At 35.0% G+C, this 22783-nt stretch overlaps 3 protein-coding genes across 4 annotated transcripts; 1 reads left to right on the top strand and 2 right to left on the bottom strand.

Moving 5' to 3' along the window:
• Positions 1 to 1423: 1423 nt before the first annotated feature.
• LOC120120590 (dynamin-related protein 3A-like) lies at positions 1424 to 8408 on the bottom strand. The gene is made up of 20 exons (XM_039140194.1): positions 7968 to 8408; positions 7179 to 7461; positions 7064 to 7092; positions 6851 to 6952; positions 6222 to 6290; positions 6080 to 6139; positions 5547 to 5660; positions 5408 to 5456; positions 5186 to 5295; positions 4522 to 4614; positions 4297 to 4389; positions 4072 to 4209; positions 3825 to 3938; positions 3627 to 3722; positions 3441 to 3483; positions 3064 to 3209; positions 2827 to 2973; positions 2187 to 2239; positions 1980 to 2079; positions 1424 to 1772 (listed from the first exon to the last, which is right to left on the bottom strand). The coding sequence occupies exons 1-20, from the start codon at positions 8325 to 8327 to the stop codon at positions 1494 to 1496; spliced, it is 2478 nt and encodes an 825-aa protein (XP_038996125.1). The 5' UTR covers positions 8328 to 8408; the 3' UTR covers positions 1424 to 1493.
• A 238-nt stretch (positions 8409 to 8646) lies between these two features.
• Positions 8647 to 10457, top strand: LOC120120594 (uncharacterized protein C6C3.02c-like). Its single transcript, XM_039140198.1, has 5 exons — positions 8647 to 8758; positions 9094 to 9156; positions 9298 to 9378; positions 9497 to 9678; positions 10183 to 10457. The coding sequence occupies exons 1-5, from the start codon at positions 8740 to 8742 to the stop codon at positions 10279 to 10281; spliced, it is 444 nt and encodes a 147-aa protein (XP_038996129.1). The 5' UTR covers positions 8647 to 8739; the 3' UTR covers positions 10282 to 10457.
• Positions 10458 to 14671: 4214 nt separating this feature from the next.
• LOC120120593 (gamma-glutamyl peptidase 5-like) lies at positions 14672 to 17183 on the bottom strand. 2 transcript variants are annotated; one of them, XM_039140197.1, is made up of 5 exons: positions 16653 to 17183; positions 15301 to 15456; positions 15058 to 15225; positions 14863 to 14972; positions 14672 to 14832 (listed from the first exon to the last, which is right to left on the bottom strand). In XM_039140197.1, the coding sequence occupies exons 1-4, from the start codon at positions 16962 to 16964 to the stop codon at positions 14871 to 14873; spliced, it is 738 nt and encodes a 245-aa protein (XP_038996128.1). In that variant the 5' UTR covers positions 16965 to 17183; the 3' UTR covers positions 14672 to 14832; positions 14863 to 14870. The 2 variants fall into 2 exon arrangements, with proteins under 2 accessions (XP_038996128.1, XP_038996127.1); XM_039140196.1 differs by having other exon boundaries at positions 14813 to 14972.
• Between the last annotated feature and the right edge of the window lie 5600 nt (positions 17184 to 22783).

Raw genomic sequence — 22783 nt, forward strand, 5'->3', positions numbered from 1 at the left:
TCATATAAATCATAAATGTCAAATTTGAAGTAAATTTAAAACATTATTTAGTACTCAAACTTTAATATGTATTAATAAATTATTATTTATTGATATTAAAAAAATTATATGCATGGTAAATAAAATATATCGATAAATTTAATGATGAATTTGTTAAAATATTAGTTATATAAATTATTAATTAATTAAGTATTAGTTCGATTGATATGATTAGCATTACAACGTTTAGTAGGTTATGGATTTAAGTTTGAATTTGTAAAATTCTATTAACCAAAAAAAAATAATAATTAAAATTTAAAACAATATCATTTTTATCTTTAACTAAACAATCTGATTATTTTTTTTATTTGGCTCATGGTTTCCTTTTTCTTTTCAAATCCATTTTTGACCAAATTTAAATCTCATCTTCCTCAACCAATTTAAAATACCTACATAGGTTCAATTTTGAACCGCATATACTCTTAGCAATATAGAATACTATATAACTTCAATTCCATTTTAACAATAATCTTTTTTTTTTCTAATTTAATCCCTTAATTTTATATTTTATTCAATTTAATTCTCTAAATAATTATTTATAAATTTTCCACTCATCAATTTCTTTCCCTTTATACTATCATCAACCTCAAAATATATTTAAAAAATAAAATTATAAATATATTATCTAATTTTAAATAATATTTAATTTATTAAATAATATTACAAATCATACTTGCACAAAAAAATGTGAATACACGCACACATACATATTATATATATTATGCAAGATTAGAAAGAGTCATTTAAATTAGGAAAACATTCAATACTATAATCGTAAATAATTATATTTAAATTTAAATAGAAAACTAAATGAACATATTTAAATCAACTCAACTAAAATTTCAAAAACTTATACCGATTAAAAAATTTAAATAAAATTAAATGATAAAATAGTACTTGTAAATTTAGCCAACTAGCATCTTTCTCACTCAACCAGATTAATATTCAGAGTAGAATAAAGTTTAATAATTAGTATTTTATTTTGTTTGTTTTATTCTAAAATGAGTTATCAGTGTAATCACACCAACTTCATTTACCCCAAAAAATTCATACTAATTTCATAAGTATATGATTATGAATTCAGTAAGTAGTGTTTGATAGTTACTCCTTGCTCACGTCAACAACTATATAGAAAAAATAAAAACAAAGCAATGCAGAAAGAATAGTTGAGAGGTAAAAACTGCTGTTTCTGAAACCCCCCAACACAAAAAATAAATAAATAAAAAAGGGTTCTCACACCCATTGTTCTTTCTGGAACTATAGTTATAACGCTAGATAATGATGGCTGACTTGCAGACATATAATGATAATAAAACCAACATAACGAATCACCGACTTCGGTCGGAGGGATTCCAAAGACTTAGGGCGAAACTAGGCTGAGCAATCAAACGAATATAATGCCTCCAGATTTGATGAAACTTGAACCAAAATGCACGTTTATATATTCATTAGTCTTACAAATCAACGGTCGGATAGAGGCCCGACATGTAACTACGCCCATTTCCATTTGAATCGGTATTACCGTATGAGTGCGTCGATAGTTCACCGGAGTGAGATGACTTTCGAGACTTTGGGTTTTTAGGAGAAGCCATATAGGAGTCATTTGAACCACTGGTGGAATAAATTGATGATGTCGGTAGTCCATGGATCTTTGGCAGGCCTGTCGGATCAGAAGCCAAACTGTATCCACCCCTCTCAACTGTTTCAGCTTCCAATGGCAATTCGTCCAATGTCTATCCAAAAGGAATTTAAAAAAAAAAGTTTAAAAAACAAAACAGAACATTTCTGCATGCACTTGACGTTGAAATTAAGCGAATACATCAGGTAATTGATGACATATTGACATGCATGTAGAATGGGAAAAAGACACGTCACAATTTCTTTTGACAAACAGATGAGTATAGATTATGATATGATGATATGCAGTAAAGAGAACGCACCCTGAAAGCCTGTTGAAGAACTCGTAGTGTTTCTCGAGTACGTTTTCTCTTGGAAGCAATCTCATCAGGTTCCTGTAACATTTCTTCAAACAGGTTCTCTCTGTTTGTGGATCATAAAAACGTACAGAATGCTCCAGTCAAACAATGCAATAGTAAAAAACTACAAATAATTTAAATCAAGCCAATTAGCACAGAGTTATGCATCACCTGTAAAGCTTTTTGATGAAGACATTGTGAAGTTCTCGTTTTGTATGGTTTACCTGGATATAGACATTATCAACAAACATATCAATATTCATATATATTGTTGCCGCTTAACGGAGCAATATGGACCACAAACTATTGGTAAGAACTAGGAATACAAGGCTTGTACTTACAAGACTTGCAACGGTTTCAGATTTCAATAAATGAAATATACAAGGCAAACATAACCTCTTATATCTTGATTAAACTTTCTGACCGGAAGATCCATGTTCTAAATGTACAAGTAAAACGGGATACAACAATCATGCAATCATGAAATGTACGCCTGTTCTACCAGAACTAAATCACATCAACAGCCCACAAAAAGGGAAGAACCTTGTTGAGTGTTCGCGATGTAAGATTCTCTCCATAAAAATAGTGGAGTGGAAATTGAACAGGCACCAAATATTGGTTAGGTCATTCCACATAGTTCAGACTTATGTAAGGTGAAAAAGGAAATTAATTTGCCATGAAAGATCTACAATTTCCTAACTAGAGCACTACAATGTTTTTCAAAATTTCAAGACCCATGATGTGAACATATATAAAACAGAAAAAGGCAAAAGGGAACTTAATTAGAAATCCAACTTGGTTTAAAACTTACCAAGAAGTGCATAATTGCTTTAGGCACAGAGTCCTCTATATTCTTCCTAACAATGTCGTAGTATGATCTTAAGAGCAATTTGGTGATGGTAATTTCAATAGCTTCAATTTCTGAACGGTCTTCTGTAGGCCTCAAGACAGATGGGGGCTGAAAGAAAAAAAAACTTGTCAAAAATGAATACGCATATATTTTTAATTTAGTACTGGAACCTTGCAGGATTATCTGATGTTTATGCACCTCTCTCAAATGGATCATGGACAAAGCCTGCTCCGTGTCATGAACAGGTTCACTGTGTTGCTTGTTTGTTGAGCTCTCTTTCACTGATGAACGGTTATCACTGCCACCAAATATTGATGAAATACCCCAAGTTGAACCACTTGTACCTGGTAAACCCCACATATAATAAACATTTTACTGTTACGCTTCTTGATAATTACATCAAAACATGGTGCGTGATATCAAAAACCCAAAAATTCTGATCAGAAATCCCCTAGACAAAAGAAAAGGAGGCAGGGGAAAAACCATCAATCTTGGCCTTCTTGTTAGACAACAATCACAAATAGAACATCAGAATATCATATAAGAATTCAAAATGACGGCCTAAAATGCGGTACCAGTGTAAGGAACCTTTTCAACATCCGCAACAGGACGGACTCCCTGCACTCAAACGGAGTAAAATGTTGCAGGTTATTTATCATCAATAACTGATGGATGGAGAAGAAAAAAATTGGAAAAGAAAAAGGAATGGCAGGGAAGGGAAGGGAAGCATATATAGGGCAACAGAAACACAATTCTCATGCCTGATCAGCCACAATTCCATTAACTTGTCTAGCAATAATGGCCCGAGATTTAACACTTCTCTCAGAATTAGGTGCTTTATCCGTCTCTAATCCATCCTGATTAAATCAAAGAAACAGAAAAGAATGAAAATCAAGAGAAAATATTAATAGTAGCAGAAGTACCAGAGAAATGACTAGAGTCTAGCGGTATAGATCTACCTTTGATCTAGATATAGGCAAAGCAACCCTGGAATTCCTGATCTGCTGATTGGCAAGATCTACGGCCTTGCTTCCACCAATAAAATTCGGGTGTGAAGTATTAATGTAATCCATCTGATAAAAAATGGCATAGGTCAAAAATGGCACATAAATGTTTTGCACATTCACGGTACAAAGTTTATATTTTGTAATAGAATTAGGAATCAAAACATAAAATAATATAAAATTTCCAATAGCACAGGCATACCTCCATTTCAATAATATGACCTATCATTGTCTCAGATGGCTCAAGGCCGTCTCGAAGAAAATTCCCAATCACTTGGTCCATATGCTTTCTCAGAACAGGAAACCGCTGCAGTTCATTCACCATACAGCAATGACTTATCTGGAAAGAGAACAATTCTATTAGAAAACTTAGATTGCCAATGACAGAGATTTTAAACTACAATGACAGACTGGAAGAAAAAATCACCTTTATTAACTCATCATATATGAACCTGGCACATTGAAGGCTTGGATCTAGTAGACGTGCTATCTGCCTTCGAACAAGAACTTCAAATGGGACCTACACATAAAGGTTGAATTATAACACTAGGCTAAATATAAAGTAATTCAAAGTAATACCTTGAAAAAAAGTATCAAGGTTTGTATTAAAAAAATAGATTAACCAATTAAATTAGAAGCCACTTGAACCTACTTCTGGCACAAATAGTGCACATCGAGGACCAGTTGCATTCTGAATGGCAGTTCGAATGTCATCATCACTCAAGTGTTCACAAGGATCAACCTCCTGTAAAACAAATCAGTTAACAAAAACTCAAAATCAGCACCACAAGAACTATGTACATAAAAAGCAACTGTATAGAGCATGTCTATCTATCAACAATTTCTAGAGTTGTAATGTGCGACTCTTGCTGATGTTTGTGCTCTAAATGAAGCAGCATCGATACGTAAAAGGTATGAAGGTTTTGTTTTACTACCAGAAAAGAGGGAAGGTGAGAATTTCAGTTTATCTATATCAAGAAATCCAATAACCATTTATTTTTGTAAGGTTGTCAAAATTTTTAAATACTGTCTCTGAAAAGAGCATGTAATTACCGAGTGAGATGTCACATCAAAGAGCCCACAGAAACATTAATTACATAATATAGTAATTAATGACCAATGATATTGTACAATGATGTAAATAGTAGTTAAGGACCAACTATTGTACTATAACGTGAAGAAACACCCTACAGATAATGAGATGTATAAAAACAGAACGAACCTCTAACATTGAACAGAAAACAAATCCAGCTAACTACGAAATCTTAAGAGTGAAAAGCATGAAAATATCAAGGAACAAATCTCAGTCTACACACCTCCAAGCTCTTGACAAAGATTGATTGAAAAATATAGTGAATCCTTGCTCCACCAGACAGCTCAGATGTAGACATTTCTTCATTTTTCCCCTCTACCATTGATGAGAAAGCTGTTTCAAACAAAGCGTTGATTTATGGCATCAGTGCCAATATACTAGAATGTATACCATAAGTGTTTAAGAATATTAATAATAAAATTTGACAGCCAAACAAACCATTTACCTTCACAGTACTTTGAAAGAATATTCAGAAGAAGAGCTCCCTGACCAGCCTACAGATTTTAATATCATAATCGTCATGAGAAAATCATTTCAGATACTTTTCTCAACCCAGTTTGTGGTAGAAAAATAATGATGCATGCCTTTGATTCTGTGATTTCTCCATAGCTTGCATGCTCCTTTGCCAGAGACACCAATGCAGAACTAATGCGTGATTTCAGTCCAGGAAGTATTATCTTGATATGTTGTACTAAAATCTACAATGGAGCAGCATAAAAGATTCAACAATGAGATAAAAGAAATAGAGACATTCCTCCTATCCAAGTTATACGTCTCTAGTCATACACAACTGGGTCACAAGGCTGAACTAGAATTGCAAAAAAAAAAAATCCCCATCTAGCATAAGCATCAAGGTGCTTGATTCAGGACAAAGAACATAGGAAAGTAGGAATGCTCCAGATATGACAGCCTCAAGAATAACTCTAAATTCTACAATCTATATAGAGTAGACATGAAAATTTACCACTGGTTTCCACCAAATGCCTAGCACGAAGAAAGAGGATTAATAGGATAAGTAATAGTTATAGAACACACAAGCACTAACAAAACATGGACATTCAAAACTGAGATTTATACTCCATAAAGTTTCAGAAACTTTATGTTCCAAATATTTTACCTGGTTCAACTTCTTTGCAAGCTGAGTCACACCACAGCGATCGACAAGACCATTATAAACCTATAGCAAAAAGAAATAAGGAAATTGACAATGGAAACTGTATCAAACCATGAACAATTGCTAAAGGTTGGTGCATTCATACTGGACGACTTCGGAAGAACTTTTCCTCAGCAAAAATGGCATCCTTGATACTCCGGTTCATTAAAATATCCTGTTTAGATATGCAATGAAACTATTAGCACAATAGGAAAATAAGCTACCTGATAAGCAGTATATGATTCACAAATGAAAAAATGAAGTCTTCTAGAATAAAAACAATGATAATTTGCTAACCACTAATTCATTTTTATTGCTATTTTGGAGGTAAAAAAGGGTTTTTTCATGCAGTAGGACCCATCATATATCAGTTCTTTTGCATACATCATACGTCTAATTGCTAAAATATGGCTGACCATTAAAAAAGAAGTCAACAAGAAGAAAGCTATGATCATTTATAACCATGCAAAACAGATGGCAGGAAGTGCAAATGGGCAGGACAATCTCACCACATAAAATAGCATGAAAAGATTACTTTATGTCTAATAGGACCATCATGAAGAAAGACCAAAATGCCACTAAAGCATCTCGAAATAGTGACTACAGCAAATTATTTAAGAAAAATAACCCTAAAACGATACATCATCCCATTAACAAGGTATTCAGTAATTATTTGCTTAAAATGAGAACGAGAATACCAATAATATCTTAAATTATGTTAGGTTACACTCTTACCTCTTGACTACGACACACAACACCTATGTAACCAAGTCGAAGGGGAATCACTTTTCCAAGCAGCAAGTTACGAGCATCAGTACCTCTGTCCATTATATCCAACTGATTCATATGCAAAATTGCAAATAAGCCAAAACTAGTCAGATATTTAAAATAACTTGTGTATAGGCAATGCTATAATTTGAAATGAGATTGTCATGTTAAAAGGTGCACCTTTGTAATAACTCCAATGGTTCTACAACCTGCCAGAAGAAAATTATCAAAGTTATTTAATTAAATGAACAACAATAGGAGCTCAAGCAGAAATGGATTTTACTAGTAGAAGTACCATCAGGATCAGCATTTCCTGCAAGTTGGAGAGCATCCGAGTTTGCTAAATCTGAATTTGCTGGAGTAACAGCCAGAATCACACAGCTTGGCTGTTTAATGTACGACAAGATCATGGTTCTAATTCGAGCTTCAATGTCAGAGGGTTGGTCGCCTACAGGAACTTTTGTGATTCCAGGCAAATCCACAAGAGTGATATCAAGAACATTTGGTGAGAAAATCTTAAGTCGAATCTGCTTGTCTGAGACACCTTTGTTTCCTCCAGCCTCCCTATCTGTCTCAGCCTGCAATCAGATGAGATCTTATTTAGCTGAAGGACATTTTTTTTTATTTTCTAATACTTAAAAAGAAGAACCTCATCACCACAAATTGTAAACATTCTTTCTAGATCTCATAAAACAAATCATAGCGAGCAAACAAAAACAGGGTAGAGGTTTTTCAAGAACCTATGGGATAGACAAGAAATCTAGCTAAGATCATTAGGGAAGAGCGCACAAATTAAGGGGCTATTTTCTGCTCACTGTAAGGCCTAGAAGCTCTAATTACTCCTTTTTGTAAGCTCCCAATTTCCCCATCACAACTTATTGCCCCAGATGCTCCTGTCTCTTACTTGTGTCATGTTTATATAACAAATATCTTTCGCGCTTTAAAATTTATCTAATAATGTTCATCGTGCTTAAGCAATAAGTCAGCAAGGGAAAATTCACAAACGCCTAACAGTTTTTCGAATCGATGAATAAAAATGCCTAACTACATAATTCTCAAACACAAAAAGCAAGCAGTATAGAACCTGAATCTCCCTTCGAATCTCCGAGAAGTCATAGAAGCGTTTTCCAGGCAAGTGAAGAAACTCGCCATACTCCTCAGAACCATCAGGCTTACGCTTGGTCTGAAGGAGCTGAAGGACTAGCGGACGGCGCGTGCAGATATCAGAACCTCGAGGCAGGAAATCGCGGCCAACGAGAGACTCAAGCACGCTGGACTTACCACTACTCTGGCTTCCAACCACCGCCACCTGCGGCAACTCTATGGTGGACTGGCTACCAAGCTGAGCGAAGATGTCCTGTAGCTTGTTCACTATCGGTATAACGGAAGATCCCAATGGAGCCACCGATGATTGCGGCTGCGTTGATACTGCTTCTTCAGCCATTGAAATTCAATGATTAATCGATGGATGAAAAAGATTAAAGATCTGAAGAAATTTGTTATGAGCCCTAGGGTTTTGGAGGAATCAAATTGCTTTTTTGCCCCTCAATTTTTTTTGTTAAATATATTGTGTTTACTTGGCAAGGAAGCATATCTGGAGAATTTAATTAATTAATTAATTAGATATTATTGTTTTTACGTATAATAATTAACATATCCAATCATTGTCTGCCACGTGTTCGATAAAAACCAAACACCACCGTTCACAATCTTTATGTGATATGTCTCAGATTTATAAATAGGCATTTCCGATGATTGTGGAGTTTCATTTTTATTGGGACTCTAAGCCTCAAAACCCTAATTCCAGAAATTTCCTTGAGATTAGTCGCCTCTTCATCGATTAGCCTATATCCAACATGCCTCGCCGTAGCTCTGGTTAGTTTTTCTCATCTAATCTCATTCCTTTCGTTTCAGATCTATCAATTCCCAAATTTATTAATTGCGTCCTGTACTTCGTTTTCTTTTTGTTTAGTTATGTATAACCCACATCTAATTTAATCTGATTGTTCTTCGATTAAAATTTATTTTGTGTGCTTAGTTTTATTCTAGGTTTTGCTTTAATTTTGGTTATTCGAAGAATTTCTTTCTTTGTTCTTGTCTTTTAGTTGTTATATTTTCACTTGTTCTTGAAACATTTCGATGTTTGAAATTTAGAGCAGCTTTGTCATTTCAATTTCTGGGTTGTTTTATTTGTTCTTATTGTTTTACAGGAAGGTCTGCTTCTCGCCCTGCCCCTCGCCCAGCTCCTGCTCGCAGCCCACCACCTCAACCAGGTGATTTGGTTTTTTATATTTTGATTAGGGTTATATCGGTTTATTAGCATTGTTTTTTTCTCCCTTTAGATAAGCAGTTGGTAGTAGTTATCTCTTTAATTGGCTGCCATGTTTAATTTCATTTAGTTCTTATTGTTGCAGCTCATCATGCTCCTCCCCCAGCTCCTGCTCAGAGTGGAGGTGGATCCATGCTCGGAGGAATAGGCTCAACCATAGCTCAGGGTATGTGAATAGATATCCTTCTGAGATGGTTTATTTATTATTTATGTCTCTGGTTGGTTTGTGATGATTCCTTGCCTGATATTCCTTAATTTTTTTCATCTTTATCTCCATGTTACAGGTATGGCTTTTGGAACTGGAAGTGCTGTGGCTCACAGGGCTGTGGATGCTGTGATGGGTCCTCGTACTATTCAACATGAAACTGTTGTTTCTGAGGCTGCAGCTGCCCCCGCACCAGCAGCCGCCACCAATAGTTTTTCTGCCTCCGATGCATGCAGCATCCACACCAAGGCATTCCAAGACGTATGTGAATGTCACTCTCTGATATCTGATTACTTGATAGTTTTGTAGTTTGCTAAAATGTTTATAAGTTTTGCATCCACACCAAGGCATTCCAGGTTTGTTTTGTTGGCTGGCCTAATATCATTTACTTGAGTTCGAATGAAAGGTACTATTGTCTCAGGTTTTTAGGAAGTAGGTTAAATCATCGTTTTGGTTTTGAGTTCTAAACTAGTGGTAGATTCCCATTTTCTGTGTTGGACAGGGAACTTGAGTAAAAACTTAAAAGCATACTTCCCATATTCTGGTAGATTAATGGGGTTTCCTGGAATGACGGTTTTCCTAGTGTCGTTTCTTGATTTGGAATGAATCACATATGGTTCAAGTTTTAAAATCAAGTGGTTAAGCCATGGTTTTAGAGTTTTACACTAATGCCACGGGTGCTTGATTCACCAAGTTTTAAAATTATATTCGAGAGTCCAGCGATAATGATATACTGATGTTCTTGTATTATTGTGTTACTTGTAGTGCCTGACCAGCTATGGAAACGAAATCAGCAAGTGTCAGTTCTACATGGACATGTTGGCTGAGTGCAGGAAGAACTCAGGGTCCGTGTTGGGTGCCTAAAAAACTTATTCACCATTTCTTGTCTTGCCATTGGACTTGGATTTATTTATGTTTTTCCTGGAAGATGGATAATGAAGCTGAACTCCATTATTATCACTGATGAATAATCAGCGTCTTGGTGAGACTATATAAGACCAATTGTTGAACCTTGATGATGTTGAAACGCGACTTGCATCCTCCTATTTCTACTTTCGGGTAAATGGTGGGGTGGATCAAATCAAATGCAAATTGAAAATTGGCGTTGTCTTATTAGTTGTAATTCAGTTTATAGCCCATATCTTTTCTCAGATTAATTTCACTATTTAAGAAAGTAAGATTTTAAAATAAATGTTTTTGAAAAAAAATAAAATCTTAATTATCATGACATTTAAAAGAACTTTTTGATATTTCCTAGTTTTTGCTTATTTATGTTTTTTCTATATTTTTTTGGAAAAAAATAAATTTTCTGATTAAGCTGCAGTTTTTTTTTTAACGAAAAACAAAATTGGAGTAAATGACAAAAGGAAAATAGTACAGGATTCAAGAAAATAAATTTTGAAAACAGCGGAGTGGAAATAGGTGATTTTTCCAATAAATCACACGTTCTCTTTTTATTTTATATTTTTTTATCTTTATTTTTTCGATCTAACATATTTTATAAAAAGGTGTGGCTCATGTATCGCGTATTACGTTGATGTGACGTCACGTGGGGTAAGGTGTGACTCATGCACTGTACCTTACATGCGTAAGGTGCGATGCTGACATGACGACATGCGTAAGGTGCGATGTATGGGTCGCACTTTCTGTCACGTAAAGGTATGACGAGATGCATAAGTCGCGCCTTCCTGACAGTCTGACACGCTACAGAATGGCGCGATGTATGGGCCGCCGTGCCTTCGTCTTAAATCCAGCCCCCTCCCCCATGCACACCCCATCCCTATAAATACCTCTATTCTCAATCATTTACATCACACCAAATCCAAATCCTCTCAACTTCTCTCAAATATTCTTAAATTCTCTCATAGCTCTTTAAGGTATATTTTATTATATTTAATATTTTGTTAGTATTTTATTTAATTATTTAATTTTTTTAATAATTTTTTTAATTAATTTTTTACAGTTATAAAATGGAAAGTGGTCTGCTTCGTTTGGATGGAAATCATATATCTCGACATTTTACTGATATGATAACATTTTTACATTTTAATTTAATTTAAATTATTAGTAATAATTTATTTATTTAATGCATGATTATTAGTTTATAAATTAAATTTTGTAATTATTAATATTTTTAGGAGAGCGATCGTATATTAGATTCTTTTATCTGAAACCTTAAGTTAGCGATACGACCTGCGTCTGGCCGTATTTAGTCGAGGCTAGATTCGGTCACATAACTAGATATAAAATGTCATTGTAGGATAGAACCAAACCTGATTTGACATCTATGACAACTGCCAATAGTAAAACTTGTTTTTATTTTTCATACAATAAAATCTCGTCGATCTGGACCACATGCTTGTAGTATTTGACAACATTAATGCACTGTGGGTAAGTCTAAAAAACCCAGTAGAATTTACATCGATCGCGAAAAACTTGATCATCATGGTACGCATGGCAGGTTTCGAAATCCACAATTGTCCGAAGATTCAACATCCGCACCACCCTAAACCAACTTGGAAGTTTGTTGTAAGATGCATCCCATTCGCCGTGAAGTATTTTAATAGCATTCTGCTTTGCCTTCCAAGTTTTTTTGTATGAAACGGAATACACATACTACGATTATATAGCTGAAATCAACACAACAATAGCTATATAAGAGCTTACTTTTACCATGGGCATGATGATTTGGCAGATCACTTCAGAGTCCAAGTTGAGATGATATTGGTTGATCCCTCCAGCACAACATGTGTGAGGAATGTTGTATACCGTTAATTCTCATTTATTGTTTTTCCTCTTCCTCTTCGATACACTAACCATCCAATTGCATCTATTTTCACGTCGGACACAGTGGCATACATACTTTTCTGTCGTAGAGCGGTCGATTCTAGAACAGAATTACGGATATTGTAATTTTTTATAACTATCATCGCTTCTTCTTTGCTTGAAAACTCCATGCCTAAAGATAACTCACCGTTATTTGCAAATGAGTAAAATCCATAGTTACCGAGATTAGGTATATCAGTAAATTCTGCCCCTTACATTACACCATAGTCAGCTTCATACATGTGTGTTGGAGGTTTAGTTTGTGCCACATTTGTGGGAACTTCATCATCATCGTCGGAGTTAAATTGTGGTGATTCTGGGTGAATGAATAGTCCAGTCTCAACACCATCCGCACCTTGCTCACGAAGCGGTTCTTCTGGTGGAGATGATGGTTCCTCCATGCTCTCCACATTTAGGTCCAAGAACCTACTACTTCCATGCATTTCCCTTGAACTAGAAGACATATCGACATTGAGATCGAAAAAGCTCGCAGTAGAATGCCTCCTCCTGGAGCTTGAAGTAATCGTGTCAAATGGAAATTGCATAGATTGTTGCGTCAAGGGCATCTCCATATTAAGGTCAAAGAAATTGGCAGATGAATGTCTTCCCCTTGAACTAGATGCGATGTTGCCATACGGATTGTTCATGGACTCACCTTGGTACAGATCGTAAGGAGTTGCTGATGAATGTCTCCCCATTGAAGTTAATGTGACAGCACCATGATGTGGATTTCCCATTATTGCATTAAAATCATTACACATTACTGTAGTCGGCTGTCAACTTCATCAGCTTGTTTAATCAGCCTATAGTGGGAGCTTAATGACATACCCCGAATAGCACGCACTTCAATAAACTTTGCATACATCTTCTTATCGGCGTCTGAATAATGATTTTGAGAATCAACCATCATTTTAACATCATCATTGTTCGATAGTTCGAATGTTGTATAAGTTAACGGAAACAATGATGTTGAAAATCTGTACTGAAGCGACGACATTTTTTAGTACTTTCAACATGAACCTTCCTTGAAATCTTCATTATCAGCTCATCAAGAGTTATGTTTCTCTCGAAGGATATTTTAACATAATGATTTGATACGAAAACAACGCCAGTTTCATCTTCCCAAATTTCTCCATCATAATAAACAATAGCTGAAATTCGCGTCATTCTTAGAGTTTGAAAGTGAGACAATCTTATATCTGCAAAAAAAAACCTGAAATAAGCCTAATTAAATAAATAATATATGAATTAAATATAACGCAACAAAATTTTTACATATAAACGTAAATAATTTAAATAATATAATTTTATATTATTATCATATCGGCAAAAATATTTCGACGTATGCTCTCACTTTCTAGTTTTACAACCACAAAAATTAATTGAAAGCAATTAGTATAACATTTTTTCAAATAATCATATATAATTATAAAAAGTATTATAAAAAATTACCTTACAACGAAAGATCGAACAAACTTCTGAATCAAAGATTGAACGAACTTCTGAATCAAAGATCGAACGAACTTCTGAATCAAAGATCGAACGAACTTCTGTATCAAAGATAAGAGGATTGTCGGGTGATATTTAGCGGTTGAGAGGATTATTGTTTGATGTATTCGGTTGAGAGGTTGTTGTGTGAAAGTTTAAGGGGGAGAGGGGTATTTATAGCCGAGAGGAAACGCTTCAAAGCCGAGAAGTGCGGATACAATTATACAAGGCGTGACCCATGCACCACACTATTCTGACTTATGTCATAATTGCATGAAGGCGCGACTCATGCACCGCGCCATACCCCTACGTAGCATAAGCCGTGGTGCATACGTGGCAGAAGGCACGACCCATGCACCGCGCCTTACCCAACGTGTCGCCATATCAGCATAAGGCGCGGTGTATGGGCCGCGCCTTTCTGCAAAGGGTGTTAGATCAAAAAACAAAGATGGAAGGGTGCGTGATAGGAAAATAAAGTTTGAAAGGGTGATTTATTGGGAAAATCGTCGTGAAAATAACATATTATGCCTTTTTAATTACATGTCTTGATTTGATTTTATAAATTGGATTTCTTGTTTGACAATTTTGGTTGAGTTATTTTTTTTTTAAAGATAAAGTTAGGTCGAATTTGAGTTTATGATGAATTTTTTTTACTTTGACATAGAAAAATAATATAATTATTTCTTGTACATTTAAGAGTAATTGTAATAATATTATTTTATATTTTTAATTAGGTAATTAATTTTATGGAATATAAATAAAATTTATATATATATTGATGTCAGTTCAGGTTTAATAATTTTGATATCAAAATTGAGTCGAGAATTCAAGTGAAGTGAACATTTCATAGAGCCAACCCAAACTAGGTCAAGTGACAGGTAGATCAGGCTCATTACAAAGGCAAGGATTTATAAAGGGAGGAAAAATGGAAACGTTAAAAAGCAGCAAATTTTTTTATTAAGCTCGTAGAAGAGAAAGACAACCTATGCACAGGTTTTACACCATGTTTTTAATGATCAACGCATCTGTGCCTATTTCCATCACAAAACCTACCTAAGCTTTCCTTCTACCTGCTATTTACTTTTCTTTATTCTTAACACTTTCTTCAACAACACGAGATCAAACCAAAACATCATCCATCATAGTCTACCCTTGAGGAAGCTGGTGCAGAGTTTCTTCCAAGCATCCTTGTGGGGCTCCACTATCTCCAACTTCGCCCTCAACTCATCACCATACGAGTCCTGCATTCGGATCAGTCAACCATCATCAATAACATCTATACATGGAAGCTAGCTCGGTTCCCATCCAATGCTCCATGTAACATACCTCGATATAACAGCGTTGCGTGAGTCGATCGATTAGATGAAACAAAATGTCTTTGGTGTACTCAGGGTGGCCTTGGATGCCCATCATATGATCCCCATACCTAAACATCTCGACCCCAGTTTTCTCTGACCATGCTATGATCTCTGCCTTGGGTGGAAGTTCTCGAACCTAGCATACAATCATGTTTATAGACAAAAACCATAAACCTTAGCCGGTTCTTCACTAAAGGAAAAGGGATCAAACCTCGTCGCGGTGGCACTCGATGATGGAAAGTGTGGTCGGAATTTGCAGAGACGAGAAAAGCTTCGATGAGGAGGATGATAAATGAATGCTTCTCACACCAATGTCCCAATCTGTGATGGCTCGCCCGGTTTTCCCTCCAAGTGCACGGCTAAGAATCTGGTCCAAATACACAACCACCAAAATTCTTCAAGGCATAGCCAATTGATTCCAATCACGTGACATTAACTTAACATGGCATTCAACAGTATTCCAATCTCAGTATTTGTAAACAATTCTTTACCAATTTAAAAATATGGCAAATGGGGCAAACAAGGCAATGAATGAACAAAAGGGTCCCCAAAAAGACAATTGAAAAAGAAAAGAGACAACCTGAATTGGCAACCACGTGTTTTTAAGATAAGCATGAAGTTGTCTAGCCGACAGTAGTCATCTCGAAAAATGGATATTGTTAATAAAATACCAACTTTAAATAATATTAAAATAGTTATTAATATATATTATCATAAAGCCTTAATACATATAAAATACAGTAACTAGGAGTGGAGAATGTCCAACAAGCATGTGAATTGTCAGCGGTATAAACGAACACTCTTAGCTCTAAATCCAAAGGAAACGTTGGTCGCAAATTGTTTTCACCAAAACCGACAGGTGAGCAACGGTTGGCCATGGACCACTCGGTTCTAAGTCCATGTAGGGGCGAGGGACCGCATTTTCTTGTCGCTCACCAGACGTCGAACCTGGTATTGTGACTCTGGACCAGGCACAACAAGCCAGCACGCCAGAACAAAGGACGGTAACCATTAACTGAGATTCCCAGTCACGTTTTATCGAACACATGGTATACAATAAATGCGTTATTTTTTCCGTCTCATACCCTCATTTTTATTTTTTATTTTACCACTAACCAAATGCCAGGGTTGAAGCTTCTACTTAAAATCATCATCGGTGGTAAAAAATAATTAGGGCAAAGTAAGAAACAGAGGAAAAAAAAAGATTTGAACCGAATTATGCGATTCAATTCAGATTTTTAAATTTGCGGTTTGATTTTGGTTCGGTTTAAATAATAAATATACAATTCAATACGATTTAGATTTTTATATGGAAACAGTTTAACACGAATAATAAATAAAATAAAATAATTATCTAAATCAAAGTCATTCTAAATTTATTATAAGATAAATTTAAATAAATAAAATCTTAAAACTAATAATATTTTTTATAAATTTTAATTTATATATTTACAATTAATTTAAACTAAAAATCCGCAAAATTTCACGTTTTAATGAAAAATCAAACCAAACCGAATACAGCCTTCAAATGAATGTATCAAAGGGGAATAAAAATAAATTAACCTGGTGACCGAAGCAAATCCCGAGGACTTTCTTCCTCAATGAATCCAATTTCTTCAAAAGAGAAACCAACCTACAGATCCAAACGTCATTCCCATGAGCATCACTGCAACTCCCGGTTATAACGAAGCCATCGAAATCGCGGATCTCATCATCGTCAGGGAACTCACCGTTCGCCACCCTGAAAACATCCCACCTCTCACCTTCCTCCGCCAGCATTTCAACAAACAACCCGTAATACCCTCCGTACCTCTTCTTCACATACTCTGAATCCTCCGCGCATAAAAGAACACCAAATTTCTTAGCAACACCCATGATTCAGAATCTCACTCTCAAATATATATAAATAATATATATATGGCCACGTCTCTGTCTCGGTCCCTCTCTCTGTCTCTATTTATATAAAGAGAAGACTAAAAAGCTTGAACCTTTAGATTTTAGAGGGAGAGAGGGGGGTGTATCGAATCTTTCTCTCCCTATAACATGCAGAGTGGAGAGAGGGAGAGAGAGATGCAAAGACTTGGTAAGGAACGCAAAGATTTCTGGGTTTCTTATAGAATGGCACCATGGAAGTTTTGGAGAGATGGAAATGACAACAACAGCCTTTGGCTTTGCCCTTCTTCTTTTTCCACATTGGGTTTGCATTTTGGTGGATCTTAGCTGTCTCTACGCCCACAATGGGGATTAACTTTTTTTAAATTTTTTAATAAAGAGATAATTTCATATGGAGGGCCTTCTTTTTTCCTGAATATCACAAATATGAAAAACAATTATGAAAATAATACTATCTATTTTATATTCTCCTAAACTGATATCTCTTGTTATCGTTAGGATAAATATATATTTTGTAAAAAGTATTTTTTTCAAAAATATATTTTGTAAAAAGAGTCTTTTTACCACATCAACATAAATCGAACGAAATTTTAAAAATTTTATTAAAAAAAAAAGTTCAACAATATAAAAAATTTGTATGAACCTTATTAAAAAAATAAATATGTATGTAGAAAATATATATTTGCACAAGTACAAGACAGACAACGGCGACAGCGGCACACGTGTATTAATCTTATTTTTAATCACTTAATAAATATATATTTAAAAAGTTATATAAAATGTCAATAATTTTTAGAGCAAGTAATTAAAACCTCTAAGTGGACATGTGACACATCCCCTCTCAACTATTAGTTAAATATTCATTAGGAGCAAATTTCCCTTCCCCAGGTAGGAATGGTTCAAAAAAAGTTATATAACAATATAGGATTAGCTTTGGTCATGAACTTATAAAATTTCACATTGTTTAAATACGTAAATTTTTAAGTATTTATATATAACCTTTTAAACATTCACTTATGAGTGATTAAAGATAACACTAATATATGTGTGTTGTTATTGTTGTTCTACTCATGCTTTTGTAATTATGTGTCTTTGACATATCTTGCAGATTTATCTTTTTTGAACCAAAATTCATATAAATTTTTATATATATTTTTTCATTTTTTTCTCTTCTTTCATTTAAACATAATATTTGCTTAATTTGCCACTATATTAGGCAAAATACGTGTCTTGCAAGGAGCACTTTCAAAGGTGCTTCCCATATAATACACTTTTGTCCTACGTGGCAAAACATGTCAATCCAAGAAAAAATATGTGATGGATGTTATTTTTATATTAATTTTTGTTTTGGTGATATTTGGGTTAAAAAACTCGTGCTGATGTTGTTGATAAAAATGTATTGAGTAAACTACTCAAATGACCACTTCACTGTTACACCCTAAATTATGGACTATTAGTTTTGGATTTCCCCGAGAGGTATAGGGACATGTGGAGTTCGTAATTAGAGTTGTTGCACCGAGTGATAGCTTAAATGGATGTAAATTGGGCCCGATTGATCACAGAAAAATGATTTTTGCATACAAGTAAAATTTGAGGGACCAAACAAGTAATTATCCCATTAATAAAAGTAATGATGATTCTTTGGAATTTTATCACATGCTTGGGCGTGGGTTTTGGGTGTAAAAGTTGGAAAGATTTTATTCTTCATTCATTCTTCATCTTTCTCATTTTTCTTCTTCCTTCTTCATTTCTCAAGCTTCTTGGATCAAAAAGAAAGTGGGTAGTGAGCATCATAGTTCAAGAAGAGGACGAGATATCAAGTACAATTGAGAAATGAGCTTTATTTAGTGTAACACCCCAAATTCTGAGCTAGTAATTTCGGGTTTACCCGAGAGGTAAATTGATCCCCGTGAATTTTATAATTTAAGTCGTTGGGTTTAATTGGGTCAGGATCAGGCCCAATTAGTCTTAAAAAAGAGATTTTAATTAGTAGAAAAATGAGGAATGACAAAAGTGTTATTTTACCATTTTCTAAAGATAAAGCCTTTATATGTATTATTTCCTTTCTTTTTCCTCGTTTCTTCTATTTTCTTCTTCTCTTCTTCTTCAAAGGCCAAGCTAAAGGTAAGGTCTTGAGCTCTTTTCATGCTTCATTTTTTTGTTCATAATTCTTCCAGCAATGTCGTTTTAATGAATCAAGCCTTGAGTTTTTATAGTTAAAGAGAAAAGTGGGAGTTTTTTTTATCAAAATCACCAAGGAAAGGAGTTTGACTAAGCAAGGGGCTTCATTTTGGGTTTCTAACACTAAGGTAGTATATTTCTAATCTTGAGTGTTAAGATTTTCATAAGTTTGAACATTTGATATGATTTTAGTATTTAAGTATTTTAGGGTTTATATTTGATGTTATGATTAAATGATATTTTAGAGGTTATAAAGATGTTTTGATGCCACTTTAAGATCTTAATTAACTCTGTAAAGCTTTAAAACATGATTAAAATCAAACTATGAACTTTAGGATATTTTTGGGTGATTTTTCGAGCCTAAGTAACCATTTCAAGGTTTGAGTATCGATACTGGATGAATTAGGGTAAAAATTAGAGATTTCAGGTATAGAGTAGCGATACTGTCATGAGAGTATCGATATTGCCCCTATAGTATTGACTCAGGGGTGATAGTATCGATATTGATCCCCCTTTCAACATAAGAATATATATTTTATATCGATACTCATAAGGGTAGACCTTAGTCTGTGAGGGGTGTAAGAGAAAAGGATGATCTGTAAGGGTAGACCATAGTCTGTGAGGGGTGTAAATGGCTAAAATGGCCCAAATACACTATAGGAGTGAGTTACAACCGAAATAATCATAGTAGGCATAACATGTTTAAGTTACTTTAGTCGGTCACGTAGTGAGTATCTAAGAATAATAGATCATTCTGAGGATATACCGACAAATAATATGACGATTTCATCAAATTACGAGTCAGCATAGTCGTGAACTATAGGAATGTTAGCGAATAGTGGATATACATGCATCCCTCTAATTCAAGGGTGAATTAAAGGGAAGCATATCAAGGGTGACTAGAGATTCGCTACTTAGAGTTAAACCCGAGTTAGGTATTGGGCAAATGAATAGTTCAACTAGTGATTAGCAAACACAAAAATCATCGTAAAACCCCGAGAATACGTAGAGACTTCGCTAGAGGTAGATAATGATTAAAATACCCTTAAGTAGCGAGTGACCATAATAGAGCAGCATATTAAATAACAACAGTAACAGACCAAAAGCCTTTACGTAATGTTCCATATAGAGAACGATCGAGAGAGCATCTAATGAGATGATGGCTTTACCCTAGTGAGTCAAGTTATATTATGGTATACCTATCTTACCTTAATTGCCTTAGTGAGGCACTTCAGGAGCTAGTGAGGGTGCGAGGCCCGAACATTCACAAGGAGTCTGCTAACGATGTCAGTGTCGTGTGGCCTTTAAGCCTTAGGTATGCATGTATAGTCGCATCATTCCAATTCAGGTGGTGACGATCATCTAGTGGTATAAGATATCCGAGAACTCCTGAAACACGTGTACAAGGCACTTATGCGGCTAACTATGGTCGAGACCTTAACACTCACGAGGGGTGAGTTGGCAAGTGTGATGTTCATACCCGGATACACCACAACAAGTTTACGAGGCACTTCTACGACTAATTTGGGTGCGAGGCCTAACATTCTCGAGGGGTGGGTTAGTCGGACGTGATATTTGTAGTTAGCTAGTGTCTAATGGCTTTGTGAGACTAGATACTAGTCAATATTGTATATAGATAATTCAAAGCAGTCAAAGTCGTATTTAGATAATATCGAGTTGAGTCAAAGTTGCATTTAGATAATGCAAAGCAGTCGCAATTAGTCATTAAGGTTAGAGACCTTGAAAGGGCATACTCATGGCAAGACCCTTGTCCGAGGACTAAGGGAAACGTGAGACCCCTATTTCAGTGACAAATCAGTTAAGCTTTAAGTATGTAGCACTTGATCAAGATCATGTACGTGCCTAATGGTTAGTATCATATCTTTAGCACGCTTATGTTTATGATATTCTTAATGCTACTCTAAATTAGCGATTATATTGTTGGGCTTTATACGCTCAACCTTCAAATATTTTTAGTTGACAGGTTTCTATCTTGGGCTGTTTGTGGAGCACCTTTACAGCAGGACTTTGATAATGTCCTTAAGAGTATTAAATTGTAGGTTTAGTGGGTATGTGTATTCATAGGACATTACTTATGTATTTGAGTTGTAAACCTTAAGATGTATTGTTTTGTTTCAAACTATAGCGGAGCTCCGATTTTATAAAGTGTTTTTATAACAGTTTTTTATGTTTACTTATGATACCATTGAGTATATTTTAAAAAAAACAAGTAGGTTTTGAAAATCAGGGGTTGCCTCATTAGCCCAATATGATACTTTAGACCCAATCGGGTTTAGGGGTTATATTTCGGGTTTCTAACATCAAGGTAATGTATTACTAATCCTTTGTTGCATTAAGGCTTTCATAATCATGATGTTTTGTTGGAGATTTGGGTGATGATCATATTTGGAGGTTTTGTTTGGTTTCATGATTAGATGAAGTTTTTTGTGTAAAACAAGTATTTTTATGGTAATTTATGATCCTAAGTAACTTTCCTAAGCTTGAGCATATTATTTGAGATCAAACTAAGACCCTTACAACCATTCTTGAGTGTTTCCCAAGCTTAAATAATACAGTTATGAGTTCGAGTATTGATACTTTTATACTAGATGAACTATGACGATTTCTGGCAGTTTTAGTAGGAAATATCGATACTGATGGGAGGAGTATCGGTACTGCACCTTTGGTATCGATACTAAGGGTGTCTGGTATTGATAATAGACCAATTTTAGCAAAGCTGAAGTTACTTTCAGTATCGATACTCATGGGGGTACCGATACTTGACTAGGGGTATCGATACCGCAATAAGGGTATCGATAGTACCCATTTTAGATGGTTAAGGTACGTAAGAGTTAAGAATGGCCCGTAATGGTATAACTTAGTATATTAAGGACATAAATGGTAAAAAGTGCCTAGAAACACTCTTAGAAGGAGGTTACGACCCATATTAGGCGTAATACGTCAAAGAATATTCAGTCAAACACTTATTGAGTAATTAAGATCGAAGGATCATTACAAAAGATGTATTGACAAGATGTATGATAAACTAATCAAATTTGGTAATAGAGAAATCATTTACTACGAGAATGTCAGTGAGCCAAGGGCGTACAAGTTATTCCTCTAGTTTAAGGGTGAACAGAAGGGACATGTGGTAAGAACGAATAGTGTGTCGTTACTAAATAGGGAACCCAAGTCAGATATCGGGCTAGCAAATAATACAGTAACTGAACAATAAAAACAATACTTATCATAAAATCATAAAACACATGAGACCTCCTTAGAGACAGAAATGTCTAAAATGCCCTTCAATATTAAATGTCCAGAATATAGCATCTTAATAGACAAACAAATATAACAGACTAATAAACTCTTGCATAATGTTTAGATGAAAGATTGAGCTCCAGTGAGAGGATGACATCACTTTAGTGTATTGAGCTATGATAGTGTGTAGTTAGGCTACCTTAGTTGTCTTAGTGGGGCATTGTTAGTGATGTGGCCTTTGGGCCCTCAACCATTAATGTATGGTTAGGGGTGCTTATCGAGTGAGTTGGGCAATACTCGACTCGATTCGTTGCTCGTTAAACACGTTAAAATTGTGCTCGAATCGTGCTCGTTAAAAA

The sequence above is a fragment of the Hibiscus syriacus genome, unplaced genomic scaffold (assembly GCF_006381635.1).
Source record: "Hibiscus syriacus cultivar Baekdansim isolate YM2019G1 unplaced genomic scaffold, ASM638163v2 tig00110342_pilon, whole genome shotgun sequence".
Taxonomy (NCBI): Eukaryota; Viridiplantae; Streptophyta; class Magnoliopsida; order Malvales; family Malvaceae; genus Hibiscus; species Hibiscus syriacus.